This window comes from Schistocerca nitens, chromosome 1, assembly GCF_023898315.1.
Source record: "Schistocerca nitens isolate TAMUIC-IGC-003100 chromosome 1, iqSchNite1.1, whole genome shotgun sequence".
In the NCBI taxonomy this organism is placed as follows: domain Eukaryota; kingdom Metazoa; phylum Arthropoda; class Insecta; order Orthoptera; family Acrididae; genus Schistocerca; species Schistocerca nitens.
The window spans coordinates 602,996,541-603,010,649 of NC_064614.1; the positions used below are offsets into that span (position 1 = coordinate 602,996,541).

Sequence of the window (14,109 nt, forward strand, 5' to 3'; positions counted from 1 at the left end):
CTCCTACCTTGGAAGCAAATTAATTTACGACAGACAAAGCAAGAAGAACCAAAAAAGCAGCCTAGAACAGAAAAAAAAACGGCGTTTCAGGCCAAAACAAGTCTCCTAGTATCAAACATTGACCTCGAGGAAGAAATTTCTGACAATGTATATCTGGAGCACAGCATTTCATGGAAGTGGAGCATGCACTATGGGAGAAGTTGAGAAGAAAAGAATCTAAACATTCAAGGTGTGGCACTATAGAAGTATATTTAATATTAGGTGGACTGATAAGATAAGGAATGAAGAGGTTCTCCACAGAATCAGCAAAGAGACAGGATGTTAGGATGTGTTAAGACATCAAGAAACAACTTCCATGGTACAAGAGGGAATTGCAGAGGAAAAGACTGCAAGGAGAGACTGAGGCTGGAATACATCCAACAAATAACTGAGGACACTGGGTGTAAATGATACTATAAAATGAAGAAGTTGGCACTAGAGAAAAGTCATGGTGAGCTGCATCAGACCAGTCAGATGGCTTTGAAAGTGGCGGACTGCTAGTCATATGAAGCACAGAACCATATAGTTATCTCAACAACTCCCACTCTCCACATAGTAAGGCACAGAACACTTTTTTTTTTTGGTGGGGTTTAAGGGCGCTCAACTACTGAGGTCACTAGTGCCCAGTCACTGTTGTTAGAGCACATGGAATCTAGTAAAACTCAAGGGGAGGGGGGACACCAGAAAGACCTGACAAAGATGCAGATAAAATAAGTAAAAAGGTTAGATGTCTTTGGACAAGCCAGTCAAAGTTATAAAACGCAGAACACGAGCAGCTGCTCGAGCGTCATCAGCTAAAAATCCGGTAAAGTAGATGGCAGGGACAGGACAACACGAAATTGACTAAAACGGGGACACGACAATAAAACATGGCGCACTGTTAATGCCTGATCACAAGGGCACTGCGGGGCTGGGTCACCGGAGAGCAGGTAGCGGTGGCTAAACCGGCAATGCCCAATCCGCAACCTGGTCAGAAGGACCTCCTCTCGCCGAGATGGTCGGGAGGAGGTTGTCCAAGCAGTTGGGAGTGGTTTTACTGCCCGGAGCTTGTTTCCTTGGAGGGATGACCAAGCATCCCACCACAACGACACAAGCCTCTTACATACATCCCCACAAACGTCAGATGACGGGACACAATGGGAGGCTGGCCGAGGCAGGAGGACTGCAGCCTTGGCTGCAGCATCCGCAGCCTCATTCCCAGGCACTCCTACATGTCTGGGAACCCACAGAAAGCTGACAGGAGAACCATTATCAGCGAAAGAATGGAGGGACTGCTGTATCCGGTGAATCAAGGGATGGACCGGATAGGGAGCTCCAAGGCTCTGAAGAGCACTGAGTGAGTCAGAGCAGACTACATACGATGAATGGTGGTGGCGGCGGGCATACTGAACGACCTGATGGAGAGCAAAAAGCTCGGCCGTAAAGCTCGAACATTGGTCGAGGAGCCGGTATTTAAAGATGGCGGCCCCAATGACAAAGGCACAGCCGACACCATCGTCAGTTTTGGAGCCATCGGTGTAAATAAAGGTGTGACTGGCAAGTCGAGCACGAAGTTCGACAAACCGTGAGCAATACACTGCAGCCGGAGTACCCTCCTTCGGGAGTGAGCTGAGGTCGAGATAAATATGAACCGGAGCCTGGAGCCAAGGTGGTGTCGGGCTCTCACCCTCTCTGAAGGTGGTAGGGAGGGCAAAATCAAATTGTCGAAGCAGGCGACGGAAGCGGACTCCGGGGGGCAGCAGGGCAGACACATACAGCCCGTACTGACGGTCGAGAGAATTGGCGAAGAAGGACTGGTAAGAGTGGTGGTCGGGCATAGACAACAGTCGGCAGGCATACCGACACAGCAGTACGTCGCGCCGGTAGGTCAATGGTAATTCGGCAGCTTCAGCATAAAGACTCTCGACAGGACTAGTGTAGAAGGCTCCGGTCGCAAGACGTATCCCCCGATGGTGGATGGAGTTGAGCCGGCGTAAGAGGGATGGCCGAGCGGACGAGTAGACGAAGCTCCCATAATCCAGCTTCGATCGGACAATGGACCGATACAAGCGAAGCAGGACAGTGCGATCCGCTCCCCAAGATGAACCGCTAAGAACTCTGAGGACATTAAGGGAACGTGTACAACGGGCCACCAAATAAGAGACATGTGGAGACCAACACAGTTTCCTGTCCAACGTGAGTCCTAGAAACTTAGTTGTTTCCACGAATGGGAGAACAACGGGACCGAGATGTAAGGATGGCGGAAGGAACGCTTTATATCGCCAAAAGTTGATACAAACCGTCTTCTCTTCGGAGAACCGGAAGCCATTTGCCACGCTCCATGAGTAGAGGCTGTCTAGACAACGCTGAAGGCAGCGCTCCAGGAGGCATGTTCTCTGGGCACTGCAGTAGATCGCGAAGTCATCGACAAAGAGAGAGCCTGAGACATTAGGTGGAATACAATCCATAATTGGATTGATCGCGATGGCAAAAAGGGCTACGCTCGAGATGGAGCCCTGAGGCACTCCGTTCTCCTGGAGGAAGACGTCAGACAATACGAAACCCACACGTACCCTAAACTTTCGATCCGTTAAAAAGGAATCAATAAAAAGGCGCAGGCGACCGCGTAGGCCCCACCTGTGCATAGTGCGGAGGATACCTCCTCTCCAACAGGTATCATAAGCCTTCTCCAAGTCGAAGAACACGGCTACCGTTTGGCGCCTTCGCAAAAAGTTGTTCATGATGAATGTCGACAACGTCACAAGGTGGTCAACAGTGGAGCGGCGGCGACGAAAGCCGCATTGGACATTAGTAAGTAGCCGTCGAGATTCAAGAATCCAGACTAACCGAGCATTAACCATGCGCTCCATCACCTTACAGACACAGCTTGTAAGAGAAATGGGGCGGTAACTAGAAGGAAGGTGTCTATCCTTCCCGGGTTTGGGTATAGGAACAACGACGGCGTCACGCCAACGCATGGGGACCTGACCTTCGGTCCAGACGCGATTGTAGGTACGAAGAAGGAAGCTTTTGCCCGCCGGAGAAAGGTGTGCCAGCATCTGAACGTGAATGGCATCTGGCCCCGGAGCAGAGGACCGGGACAGTGCAAGCGCACGTTCGAGTTCCCGCATAGTAAAGGGGGCATTATAAGTTTCCAGATTCAGCGAGTGGAAGGAAGGTCGCCGAGCCTCTTCTGCCTCTTTCCTGGGAAGGAAGGCAGGGTAGTAATGGGCGGAGCTTGAAACCTCCGCGAAAAAGCGGCCAAAGGCGTTGGAGACAGCCACAGGATCAACAAGGACCTCATGACCTGAGGTCAGGCCAGGTACCGAGGAGTGGGCCTTAATGCCCGACAGCCGGCGCAGGCCACCCCAAACGACGGAAGAGGGAGTAAAACTGTTAAAGGAGCTGGTGAAAGAGGCCCAACAAACTTTTTTGCTGTCTTTGATGACTCTACGGCATTGCGCTCGGAGTCGTTTGTATTCAATACAATTCGCCAACGTAGGATTGCGGCGAAAGGTGCGTAAAGCACGTCGTCGAGCACGGATAGTGTCCCTACAAGCCTCGTTCCACCAGGGGACGGAAACGCGACGTGAAGAAGAGGTAGTACGAGGAATGGAAGGTTTGGCAGCATTGATGATAACAGCCGTGAGGTATTCGACCTGACTGTCACAACTGAGAAAATCGTGGTCCGGAAATGTCGCCAGGGAGGAGTCCCCAGTCAGCTTTCGGTATGTTCCAGCGCGAAGGACGTGGGGATGGGGTGTGGTGCAGGAGACGAACGACACAGGGGAAGTGGTCGCTCGAATAGGTGTCAGAAAGGACATACCACTCGAACCGACGGGCAAGAGTGGTAGAACAGATCGAGAGGTCCAAGTGGGAGTAGGTATGAGTAGAGTCCGAGAGGAAAGTCGGGGCGCCGGTATTGAGGCAGACAAGATTGATATGGTTGAAGACATCCGCCAAGAGTGAGCCTCTTTGACAGGATGCAGGAGAGCCCCAAAGGGGATGATGGGCATTGAAGTCGCCAAACAATAAAAACGGCGGGGGAAGCTGAACGATCAGGTGCATCATGTCAGCCCGACTAACAGCAGATGACGATGGAGTGTAGATGGTACAAACTGAAAAAGTAAAAGCAGAAAGAGTAATATGGACAGCTATTGCTTGGAGTGGGGTGGTCAATGGGATGGGATGGTAATAGACATTGTCCCGAACGAGCAACATGACCCCACCATGAGCTGGGATACCGTCCACAGGGGTGAGGTCATATCGCTCCGAGGTATAGTGGGTAAAGGCAATACGGTCAGTCGGGTGCAACTTGGTTTCCTGGAGACCAAGGACGAGCGGACAGTGCAGGCGGAGGAGCAGTTGTAATTCCTCCCGATTAGATCGAATACCTCTTATGTTCCAATGTAACAAGGCCATCGCTAGTCAAAAAGTTGGGGGAACGAGACGGGGGAAGAGCTGGTCACCTCGACGGCCGCGGAGGGCCAGGTTGCGAGGGAACAACGCTACAACCGGCGGGAGGCGGATCCGGTTCCATCGAGTCGTTGCCAACTGCAGCCGCTGTCCCTGGTTGTGTAGGAGGGGCAGCATCATTTGCCGACGAGAGGCCAGCTGAGCGCCTGGCAGCAGAGCGTCCCGGCGAAACTGAGGACGGCCGGGAGCAGCGACTCACGGATGGAGCGTCAGACGAAATGCGCTGGGGTGGAGAGGGGGATAGAGACTACTTCTTGGAGGCCTTTTTGGAAGGCCGAGGAGGCACAGAGATGGTGGGCTGGACCCGAAGAAGGTCCTCACGCGCGGGGTCCGTTTTGGAACGCCGGACCTCGGAAGCTGGGGTCCGGAACGTTTCCCCGATGGATGCCTGAGAAGAGGATCGCTTCTCAGGTGGCGGGGGGAGAGGAGGAGGAGGAAGGGTGGCCCCTGGGGCAGAGGGGGCGGGGGCCACGGGGGAGGAGGATTTGGAAGGGAGGGATTTGGGAGGCGGAGGCAGAGCCCCCTGATGGGCGGAGGAGGCGGAGGGGGGACAGGATAGGGGTGAGGATACCGCGGAAAGAGTGGACACAACTGAGGCAAACGAAGTGGTCAACGGCACGGGATGGAGGCGGTCATACTTCTTCCTGGCCTCAGAATAAGAGAGCCGATCCAAAGTTTTGAGTTCTTGTATCTTCTTCTCCTTCTGATATGCGGGGCAGTCTGAGGATCTAGGCGAGTGGATGCCAGGACAATTAATGCACCGAGGTGGTGGGGTGCATGTATGTTCCTCACGAAGAGGACGTCCACAATCGCCACAAAGGGGCTCAGCCTCACACCATGACGACATGTGCCCAAAGCGCAAACACCGAAAACAGCGCATAGGAGGCGGGACGTAGGGTCGCACGTCGCACCGGTAGCACATCACCTTTACCTTCTCCGGGAGAACGTCTCCCTCGAAGGCGAGGATAAAGGCCCCGGTGTCGATGCGACGTTCTTTGGGGCCGCGCTGGACTCGCCGGACGAAATGCACGCCTCGGCGCTCCAGGTTGGCCCTGAGCTCCTCATCAGATTGTAGCAGGAGGTCACGATGAAAAATAACCCCCTGCGTCCTATTTAGTGCCAGATGCGGGACAATGGACACTGGGATGTCCCCTAGGCGGTCGCACGCCTGGAGCGCCGCCGACTGTGTGGCGGAGGTGGTCTTGATAAGAACGGACCCTGAACGCATCTTGCTGAGAGCCTCGATTTCCCCGAAGATGTCCTCAATGTGCTGAACAAAGAACATGGGCTTGGAGGTGGCGAACGTCCCCCCATCGGTTCGAGAACAGACCAAATAGCGGGGGAAGTACTTCGCCCCAAGCCGGCGGGCCTGTCCCTCCTCCCAAGGAGTGGCCAAGGGGGAAAGGGCAGGAGAACCAGAACTAGAAACGGTACCTTTTCTTTTGAAAGACTCGGCCGCAGAGCGACCTGATACGTGTTGACGTTTCATCTGCGAAACGTCCGCCCCGATACCACCCACTCCGACCAGGGGCTCTCCCCACGGGCGCCACCCAGCCTCAGCAAGGGCCACCTGGCAGGATGACCGTTGCCGGGAGTCCTGATGCCCCAAGGAGACGGGCATCTACTCCTTGGCCGACGTGGGGAGGGTCCAGCTCAGGTATCGGCAGTACAATCCCTGTGTTGTCAGGGGGCTACAACCTAGAGGGTACATGACGACCCCACCACAACGGGCTGGCTACTGTGATGGATTTCTGGTGCCATGGAAAGTCCATCATGATCGTAGGTGCAGATGGGGACGCACTATGGGCGTAACTTGTACAACCCATCAGGCGTTTAGGCCCAATTTGAGGAATAATGGGTATGGTTACAACGCCGGTACAATGCTGAGTGCCAAGGTCTTAGTGCACTTAGGACCAGTGGTACACCACGTATGGTGTCCTTCCCCAAAAGGCTCGTACTTCTGTAGAATTTTGAAAAATGGAGGTCAAACCCCAAGGGGGACCATCACATGGAAGGCCGAAACGGTTGAAACTCCTTTTAGTCGCCTCTTACGACAGGCAGGAATACCTCGGGCCTATTCTTACCCCGGACCCGCAGGGGGGACACAACACTTCAGTCTACACCTTACAAATACTACGTTTTGGTAGAACTGGACCACACCGAGCACAAAAGAATTTGATTATGATACATAACAAATAAAAATGAAGAACCTTTATCCACTCACCTACAGATGAAGTATGCGCACCCTCTACAGATCTGAAAATTGCTTCAGCTTAGCTCTTTTTCTAATTTTAGAGCAAACATTGTGCTAATATAAAGAGAATACAAGGTGTACAACTTTGCTTCTGCCGTTTTCTCCCCAACATTTGAGGCTTTAATGAAACAAATTGGTTACACATTGTAACGGAACATATTAAAGGCTTTACTTTACCGAAGTTTGCGATACCCTCCAAATTCAACCAGTTTAACGAGTATTTATGATTATAGAAAAGTTATTGTGTATGTTAACAATGATTGCATAACATGTCTCCATAAACAGTCAACCCATTAAATTATACTGAATAACTGACCCACACAAAAGTTAATATCACTTGATCACTGATACAGCAAATGTCATCATGTAAAAACACTAAGTTCATCTTAAATAATTAATATGAAGTACGAAAAATAGTGGCCAACTTAGGTATTTTGGATCTCCTTAAATAAAAATCACCCAGTGAAACCTATTTGTTCACTAGGAGCGTTTTCACTCAGTATTCAAGTAATCAATCATATTTTAGACGAAAACCAATGTAATTCTTAATAATTCATGTTATTTACTTATTTATGCAAATTAGAGAAGTCAATTGACAAACTTCTATAAAACGGCCTTTTTGTAACAAAGAATTATTCTGGCAAGTCAACAAATCTGTCTGTCATTTTAATAACATGATAAATTATGTCACTCGATGCAAATTAATAACTTTTCTGCACAAATTATGATAACAGATGTACATGTGACTTATAAACTATATCTCTTTTTAGTAGTTCTTTGACAATGTTATAAATACAAGCAGCAAGAAGGATCGGGAGGCAGTTGGAATGTCACTTTGGTAAAGTGTGTTTCTGTGTTATTGTTTGAGGTGGATAAACAATGCAAAGAACATGTAAAGGAAGTACTACTTTGTGTTGTGTCATGGTCTTTGGTGGACAGTGGAATTAACATGGCCACCAGAGAAATAAATATTTGATGTTTACATATTTGTTGGTTTCACTCGTTCTTTATCATCAACAGCACATAAAAAACACGGGACCTCATGTTTTTAACCCTAGACAACCAGATTTAGAGCCAGCATCAGCATCGAGACACAGCATCGATCCAGCAAGCAGCAGCGATTACCACAATGCATTTTAATGGTGCCAACCTAACATCAAGTGCTAACAAGCTCCGTAAATGGGAGTGAAATAGTGCGATTATAGCAATTAGCAATATCTACGACTAGGCGACCATTACAACATGTATCATTCAAAGTATTTTCCATAGCTGGCCACTACTTTCTCCTATATTTCGGGCAGGTACGAATACCGTGTTGAAAAAATTGTTCATCTTTTGAAGCGTTCCACGAACCGATCCAATTTTTGACTTCTTCATGAGATTGGAAGTGTTGGTCAGCCAGGTCATGTACCATTGATCTGAACAGGTGATAATCAGAGGGAGCAATGTCTGGAGAATATGGCGGGTAGGGTAGGACTTCCCATTTTAACGTTTTGACCTCTTTTGCAATGGGGTGTAGAGCGCTGTCGCGCTGCAAAATCACTATCATGCCTCTTGCTGTATTGCGGCCGTTTGTCTTTTAATGGTCTGCTCAAACGCATTAATTGCGTTTGATAATGACCACCTGTGATTGTTTCACTTGGTTTTAACACCTCATAGTACATGATGCCGTGATGGTACCACCAAATGCAGAGCATGATCTTTGAGCTGTGAATATTTGGTTTGGCCATCAACAAGGAACCATGGCCGAGATATCCCCATGATTTTTTGCATTTAGGGTTATCGTAATGAACCCGTTTTTTGTTCCCGGTCACAATGAGATGCAGAAATCCATTCAGTTTTTGTCTCTGAAGCAACTGTTCACGAACACACAAATGCCGTTCAATCTTAATCTTCGAAAACATTCTCTCTTCCACCACTATGCCGGTCTACGACGTTAAATCACCATTCTTGAAGCATTGAAACCACTCACGACACATTCTTTCACTAATAGCATCCTTACCATACATACTTGAGAGCATTCGATGAGACTCAGCTGCTGTTTTCTTCATATTGAAACAAAACAGTAAGACTTCCCGCAAATGACGAGAATTAGGCTCCTAAACTGACTTTTTTTTTTTTTCCAATCAAGAACAACTTTATGATGCAGACACAAATCGACTAATGTTTGAATGAGGTTATGTTGACCGAGGTCCAAGCTAACTGCCTGATGTCTGCGATCTGTTTCTTTCGACAGCTACTTACCGTTGTCGCCACCTATCGGCAAACGGCGGAAGCAAAGTTCTACACCTTGTAAAAGCTTAAGAAGTTATGTTATTTTTGTATCTTTAAGTGTGTGATTCCACCACCCATCATTCAGCTACAGACTATCACAATTTTTGTTTGATTTTAGGATATATTTTTTAAAATTAAATGGCAACAGTCCACCTAAGAACAATTAAAGTGTGCTTTCTTATCCTTAATTGTTCATTAATACACTTACACCTGTTTTACCCAAATTTTATTTTGTGTTGGTAACCAGGTACAAAATTTTGGGTTCTTTTTAATAGAATATCATATACAAAGTGTTTATAAAGTAGTTATACAAAAGTAACCTTTCATTATGCACAAGATAAATAACTTACGGAATTGTTTGATATAGTACTCACTGCAGTATATCTTCAATTTTTATTTACATATGTTCAATGTGACTGCCTTTTGTAACATGGCAAATGTCCCATCTGTAATAAGTTCCCTGCCACATATTATGAAGCAAGTCTTGATATACGGTGGCAACTGCCAGTGTTAGCTGTTCTCGCAGCTCGTCGGCATTTCCTGGAAGCGGAGGAACAAACACACTGCCCAACACTGAAGTCCACTGTGGTTAAATCAAGTGATCATGGCTTCCAGGATATTGTTCCACTATGTCCAATCCAAGTCAGCATATTCCTAAAGAGATACGTAACAGCTTGAGGGTGATGAAGTGGTTTTGCTGGGAAGTAAATCCTTTGCCCATATCCTGTTGTAACAGAGGCATTAAATAGCATGCGCAGGTACAACAGGACAGCTACAGTTGACTTGGCAAATATAAAGGTCCACAAATTTTGTTATTGCTTACAGCACAAAATTCATTTATATGAGGCGAGTCCCTTAAATGTTTGATTATGTGATGTAGTTTCTGCTCAACCTACATCAAAACATGCTGATTCACTTTACTGCAGGTATGGAAGGTGGCTTCATCACTGAACACAATTTTATTAAGAAAATCATTTTGTCTGAATTTTCTACAACATTTCTACACAAAATTCAGTATGTTTTCTTCAGTACTTTTTTCTTAAAGCCTGAAACAGTTCCAATTTGTAGGGGTTGAGTAACAGGCTTTTCTGTAATACCTTCCACACTGTAATATCAGGCATATTCAATTCTAAGCTGCCGTGTCTCATTGATTTATCTGGACTATGAATGTAACACTTGCTCAATTGCAGCAGATTAGGATCATGAAACCATAAACAACACAGTGTGCACTCTGCACCATAATACGATTCCATGATGACGGTCAAAAGAACTCATACGTGCAGGCCACCTAGCCAGAACGTTGGGAACTGACAGTGTTAGGTGGGAATATAACTTGAAAATGTATTGCAGTAAGTGCTGTATCATACGTTTCTGTAAGTTATTGATCCTTTTCACAATTAAAGGTTACTTATAAACACCCTGTATATGCAATATCATAAGGAACGCAAGGTGTTACTTACATTCGCACTAACTTCAAGTATTCCCACATTTTCTCAAGCAGATCATCAAAGTTCCACCTATGATGAGCAGATATTGGCACACAATGAGGTATTTTGTAGATGATGTCCAACTCTTCAATGCTGATCTGGTCTGAAACAAATGATACATATCATATATACAATTTGTGAAAATAATCTGAAGACTAAAAATAGCTCATAAAAAAACAAATGTTACTGAATATTTACTATTGTGAGATAGCGTAATTACAGCAAACTGTATGTGTGTGTTTCCACATGTGTGGGAATATACTTACCCACTCAAGGGTAAGGCATATTATTTAGTCTAGAAATATGACACTATGAAACTTGGTATGGACTCTGATTTAAAAAACATTAATGTTTCAGTAACATATCACCTTTACACACAATTAAGAATCAACATGCTGACAATTTGTTTAATTGTATCAAACTGTTACTCAAAAGCAGTTTTTTAGTCGTCTGGGCTTGTGGTACTCCAAAGCCGTGACAGCTAACTAATGATAAACATCCAATAACATACACCAAGAGCATCAACAAATAAATAATCCCATAACTGTACATCTGCTCTGTAATATGTCACACATGCAGGTAACACAAATATGTTAATAAATTCAAACTTTATGAATTCATGAGACTTTAAAAAAAGTGCAAGTGGGACTCACACTCAGAGGGTTCCATACAAACTTAAATATGTATACAGATGATGATGATGATGATAATAATAATTTTAATAATAATAACTCAATGGCTTGTTGCAAGTCTTGGACACCCACTTTGGCAACTTTCGTGTCCCTAACCTACCCCACTTATCCAACCGGGGAGAGGGGACCTAAGTTTAACATGGAATCTGAACCATGTGTTTTTGCTGGTAACTGCTCACATCGTTGAGGTGAAGGCTATGTTAAAATGCAGACTGAAAAATCTGTGGAAGGGGGGGGGGGGGGGGGGGTACGGGGTACAAATTGTCACTTCGAGCTACTTGTTGTATCCCATTAATACAAATATCAATACAACGGTTAAGTCATAAGTTTTAATTGATACCTTGAAAAGATAAAGTTATGTAAACAATTTTTTGTGTTGTTAGGAGGCAAATGTCAGTAGTTTGGTAACATAGAAATTCTCATGTCACATCACTACACCACACTGCTAGAGGAGCTAAAATAAAATGGCATAGCTCATTGCTACAGTGCAGTATCATACAGTAATTTGTTTCTGCATTGAAAGGGGAACATCACTGCAACAAAGTGGAGTAAGTAGGTGGAAGTGTACAGCAACAATGCACCATCACATGACATAGTGCTTAGGTGGTTCAGATGCTTTCAGTGTGATCAAATACATTTGAGGAAGAATAAAGTGACAGACCGGCTACTGTGAAGAACCAGGAATCAGAAAAGAAGTGGAGGCTCTCGTATTAAAAATACGACAATCAAGATGATAGAGGGAAAAGTGAAAATCAGTCGACAATCAGGTATCAATGTCTTGCATGACATTTTGAACATGACAATGGTTGGGATGATTGTGGTGGTGGTGATGTATGTGGGGCTCTCAACAGCACAGGCATTAGCACCTTTATGAATTGTCATCCATTCCTGTGGGGAGGGAGAGGGGACAAACTCTGCTCCACAGACAGAATTACTTAAAATGCTGTAAAGTTCACCTTTCACCATTAAAAACTGCCCTCATGGTTGGTTCACTAAACTATGACACTGAAAACTGAGCAATAAAAATGCAACCCCCATTGGGTTCCATGGCTAGTCACACACATTCAAAACCCTGCCGAACCACGACAGCAGCAGAAATGTTACAACTGTGCTGGGCCAATACAAATGACTTATTTAGTTTCCTAATTACCTCTGAGGACTGGATATATGACTTCCAGACAAAGGAACAAAGCAATAGTGGAAAAGGCATTCACCATTACAGAAAAGGGCGAAGACCCAATCATCACTGGGATTTTTTCTTTTTTTTTCGGCTGCCAATTTATGATGCCAAAAAATTATTCTCTTAAAGGACAAACTGCCACAACGAGCCAAATACTGAAATATGAGATTATTACCAGAGACTGTCATGAAAAAGTGTTGTGGGAGGCTATCTAAGGGGGTGTTTTTGCCCCTTGACAATACCTTGCATTCTGCACAGGCCACAGTGTCACACACTGCCTCTATCAAATTTTGAGTCTGGTCCACCTCTCCCCACATTATCCGGACACAGAACCTAGTACCTTCTCCCTGTTTCCATGGGCGAAGAAACCATAGTGTGGCGGTAGGCAGTGGGGCTGATAATGAGCTGATTTTTGAGGTAGAATATTTCCTAAACAGCCAAAACTGCTGACTTCTACATCCCAGGTCTCTGCCGAGTCATCCAATGCTGGGAAAAATGTCATTTTGAAAAGCGAGTACAGAGAAATGGACTAACCCCATCATCAAGTCTCGTGGTCACAGATCAATTTTTCTGAGGAAACAGTGCTGTGCAATCCCTGGAATACTATGCTGAAAGTCTCTCTAGCACCTTCACAGACAGGAATTACATACCAAACTTAGCCCTGAATTATACCATTTTCACAGAGTGCCTTAATCTTCAGACAACTCCATGAACCAGTTACAAAGGAGCAACCCATCATCACCCAGTAACACTCTGTCTTGGAAGAACTTCAACATGTCCCTGCTGAAGGCCTGCTCCATGTACTCCCGCCCTCGCCGCACATACACAGGATCACATCCTATTCTAGCCCCATCATAGGCTTATAGCATCTCTGTTGTCACTATCGCAGAACTAATATGAGTATGTCCATCAACCAGCTGTCTGTCAGAATGAATGGCTACCGCAAAACATTGACCAAGAACAGAGCTGACCTGCTACTAGAGGAGCACACTGCTGAGCTTCTATGGCTGCTTCAAAACTTATGCCACCTGGTTCCTCCTCCTTAATAACAGCATCTATAAACTATATAGCTAACACATACTTCAATCCTGCAATCATCCTGGCCTTGACCCCTTATAAACCTTGTCCACACCCATCTCAGCACTGTCCCCATGTTATGTAATTCACCGATACTACACTCGCCTTCCCCTTTTAGCAGTTTCCCTCTTCTTCTGTTTTGCCTCCCTCTCCTAACCAACTCCTCCATATAACTGTGGGTCACAAGCAACTCCCGCAGCTTGTGGCAGAGTGAACTTACAAGTGCAACATCCCTAACCTGTGTGCTTGCTACCTCTCTCTTCCTGTCATCAGCCACCCTTCTTTCCCAATCTTCCTCCTTTCATCCTCTTTGTACGATACAACCTGTAATGAGATATGTTATAATTTAATATAGCAACAGGCTTCACTTCTTTCTGCTACAACAACGGAAGATGTTCGTGGAGAAACATGACTTTAATTAGTTGCATGGGAAGAATGACCCACTGTCCACACATTTTTGAATTCATGCGCAGATATGAAGGGCAAAATGTGAGCAAAGTGCATCCACAATATGCGATGGCAAGCAAGTAACTTTATTTGCAATGGGGAGACTGTTTACACTTTGCAGTCACGCTTTAGGGATGCTGTGGATTCCAGAGAAGAAGTGGCTGGATGGCAATGGTCTAGCCCCAGAACATATGAAGCTATACT

General features: G+C 46.0%; 1 protein-coding gene across 1 annotated transcript in view; it reads right to left on the minus strand.

Moving 5' to 3' along the window:
• LOC126256733 (GTP-binding protein 128up) overlaps positions 1-14,109 on the minus strand; it is a 65,041-nt gene that overhangs the window by 16,813 nt on the left and 34,119 nt on the right. Inside the window, exon 6 of the mRNA XM_049955505.1 lies at positions 10,483-10,612. Within this exon, the coding sequence (XP_049811462.1) occupies positions 10,483-10,612 (130 nt within the window). The remainder of the gene's footprint in view (positions 1-10,482; positions 10,613-14,109) is intronic.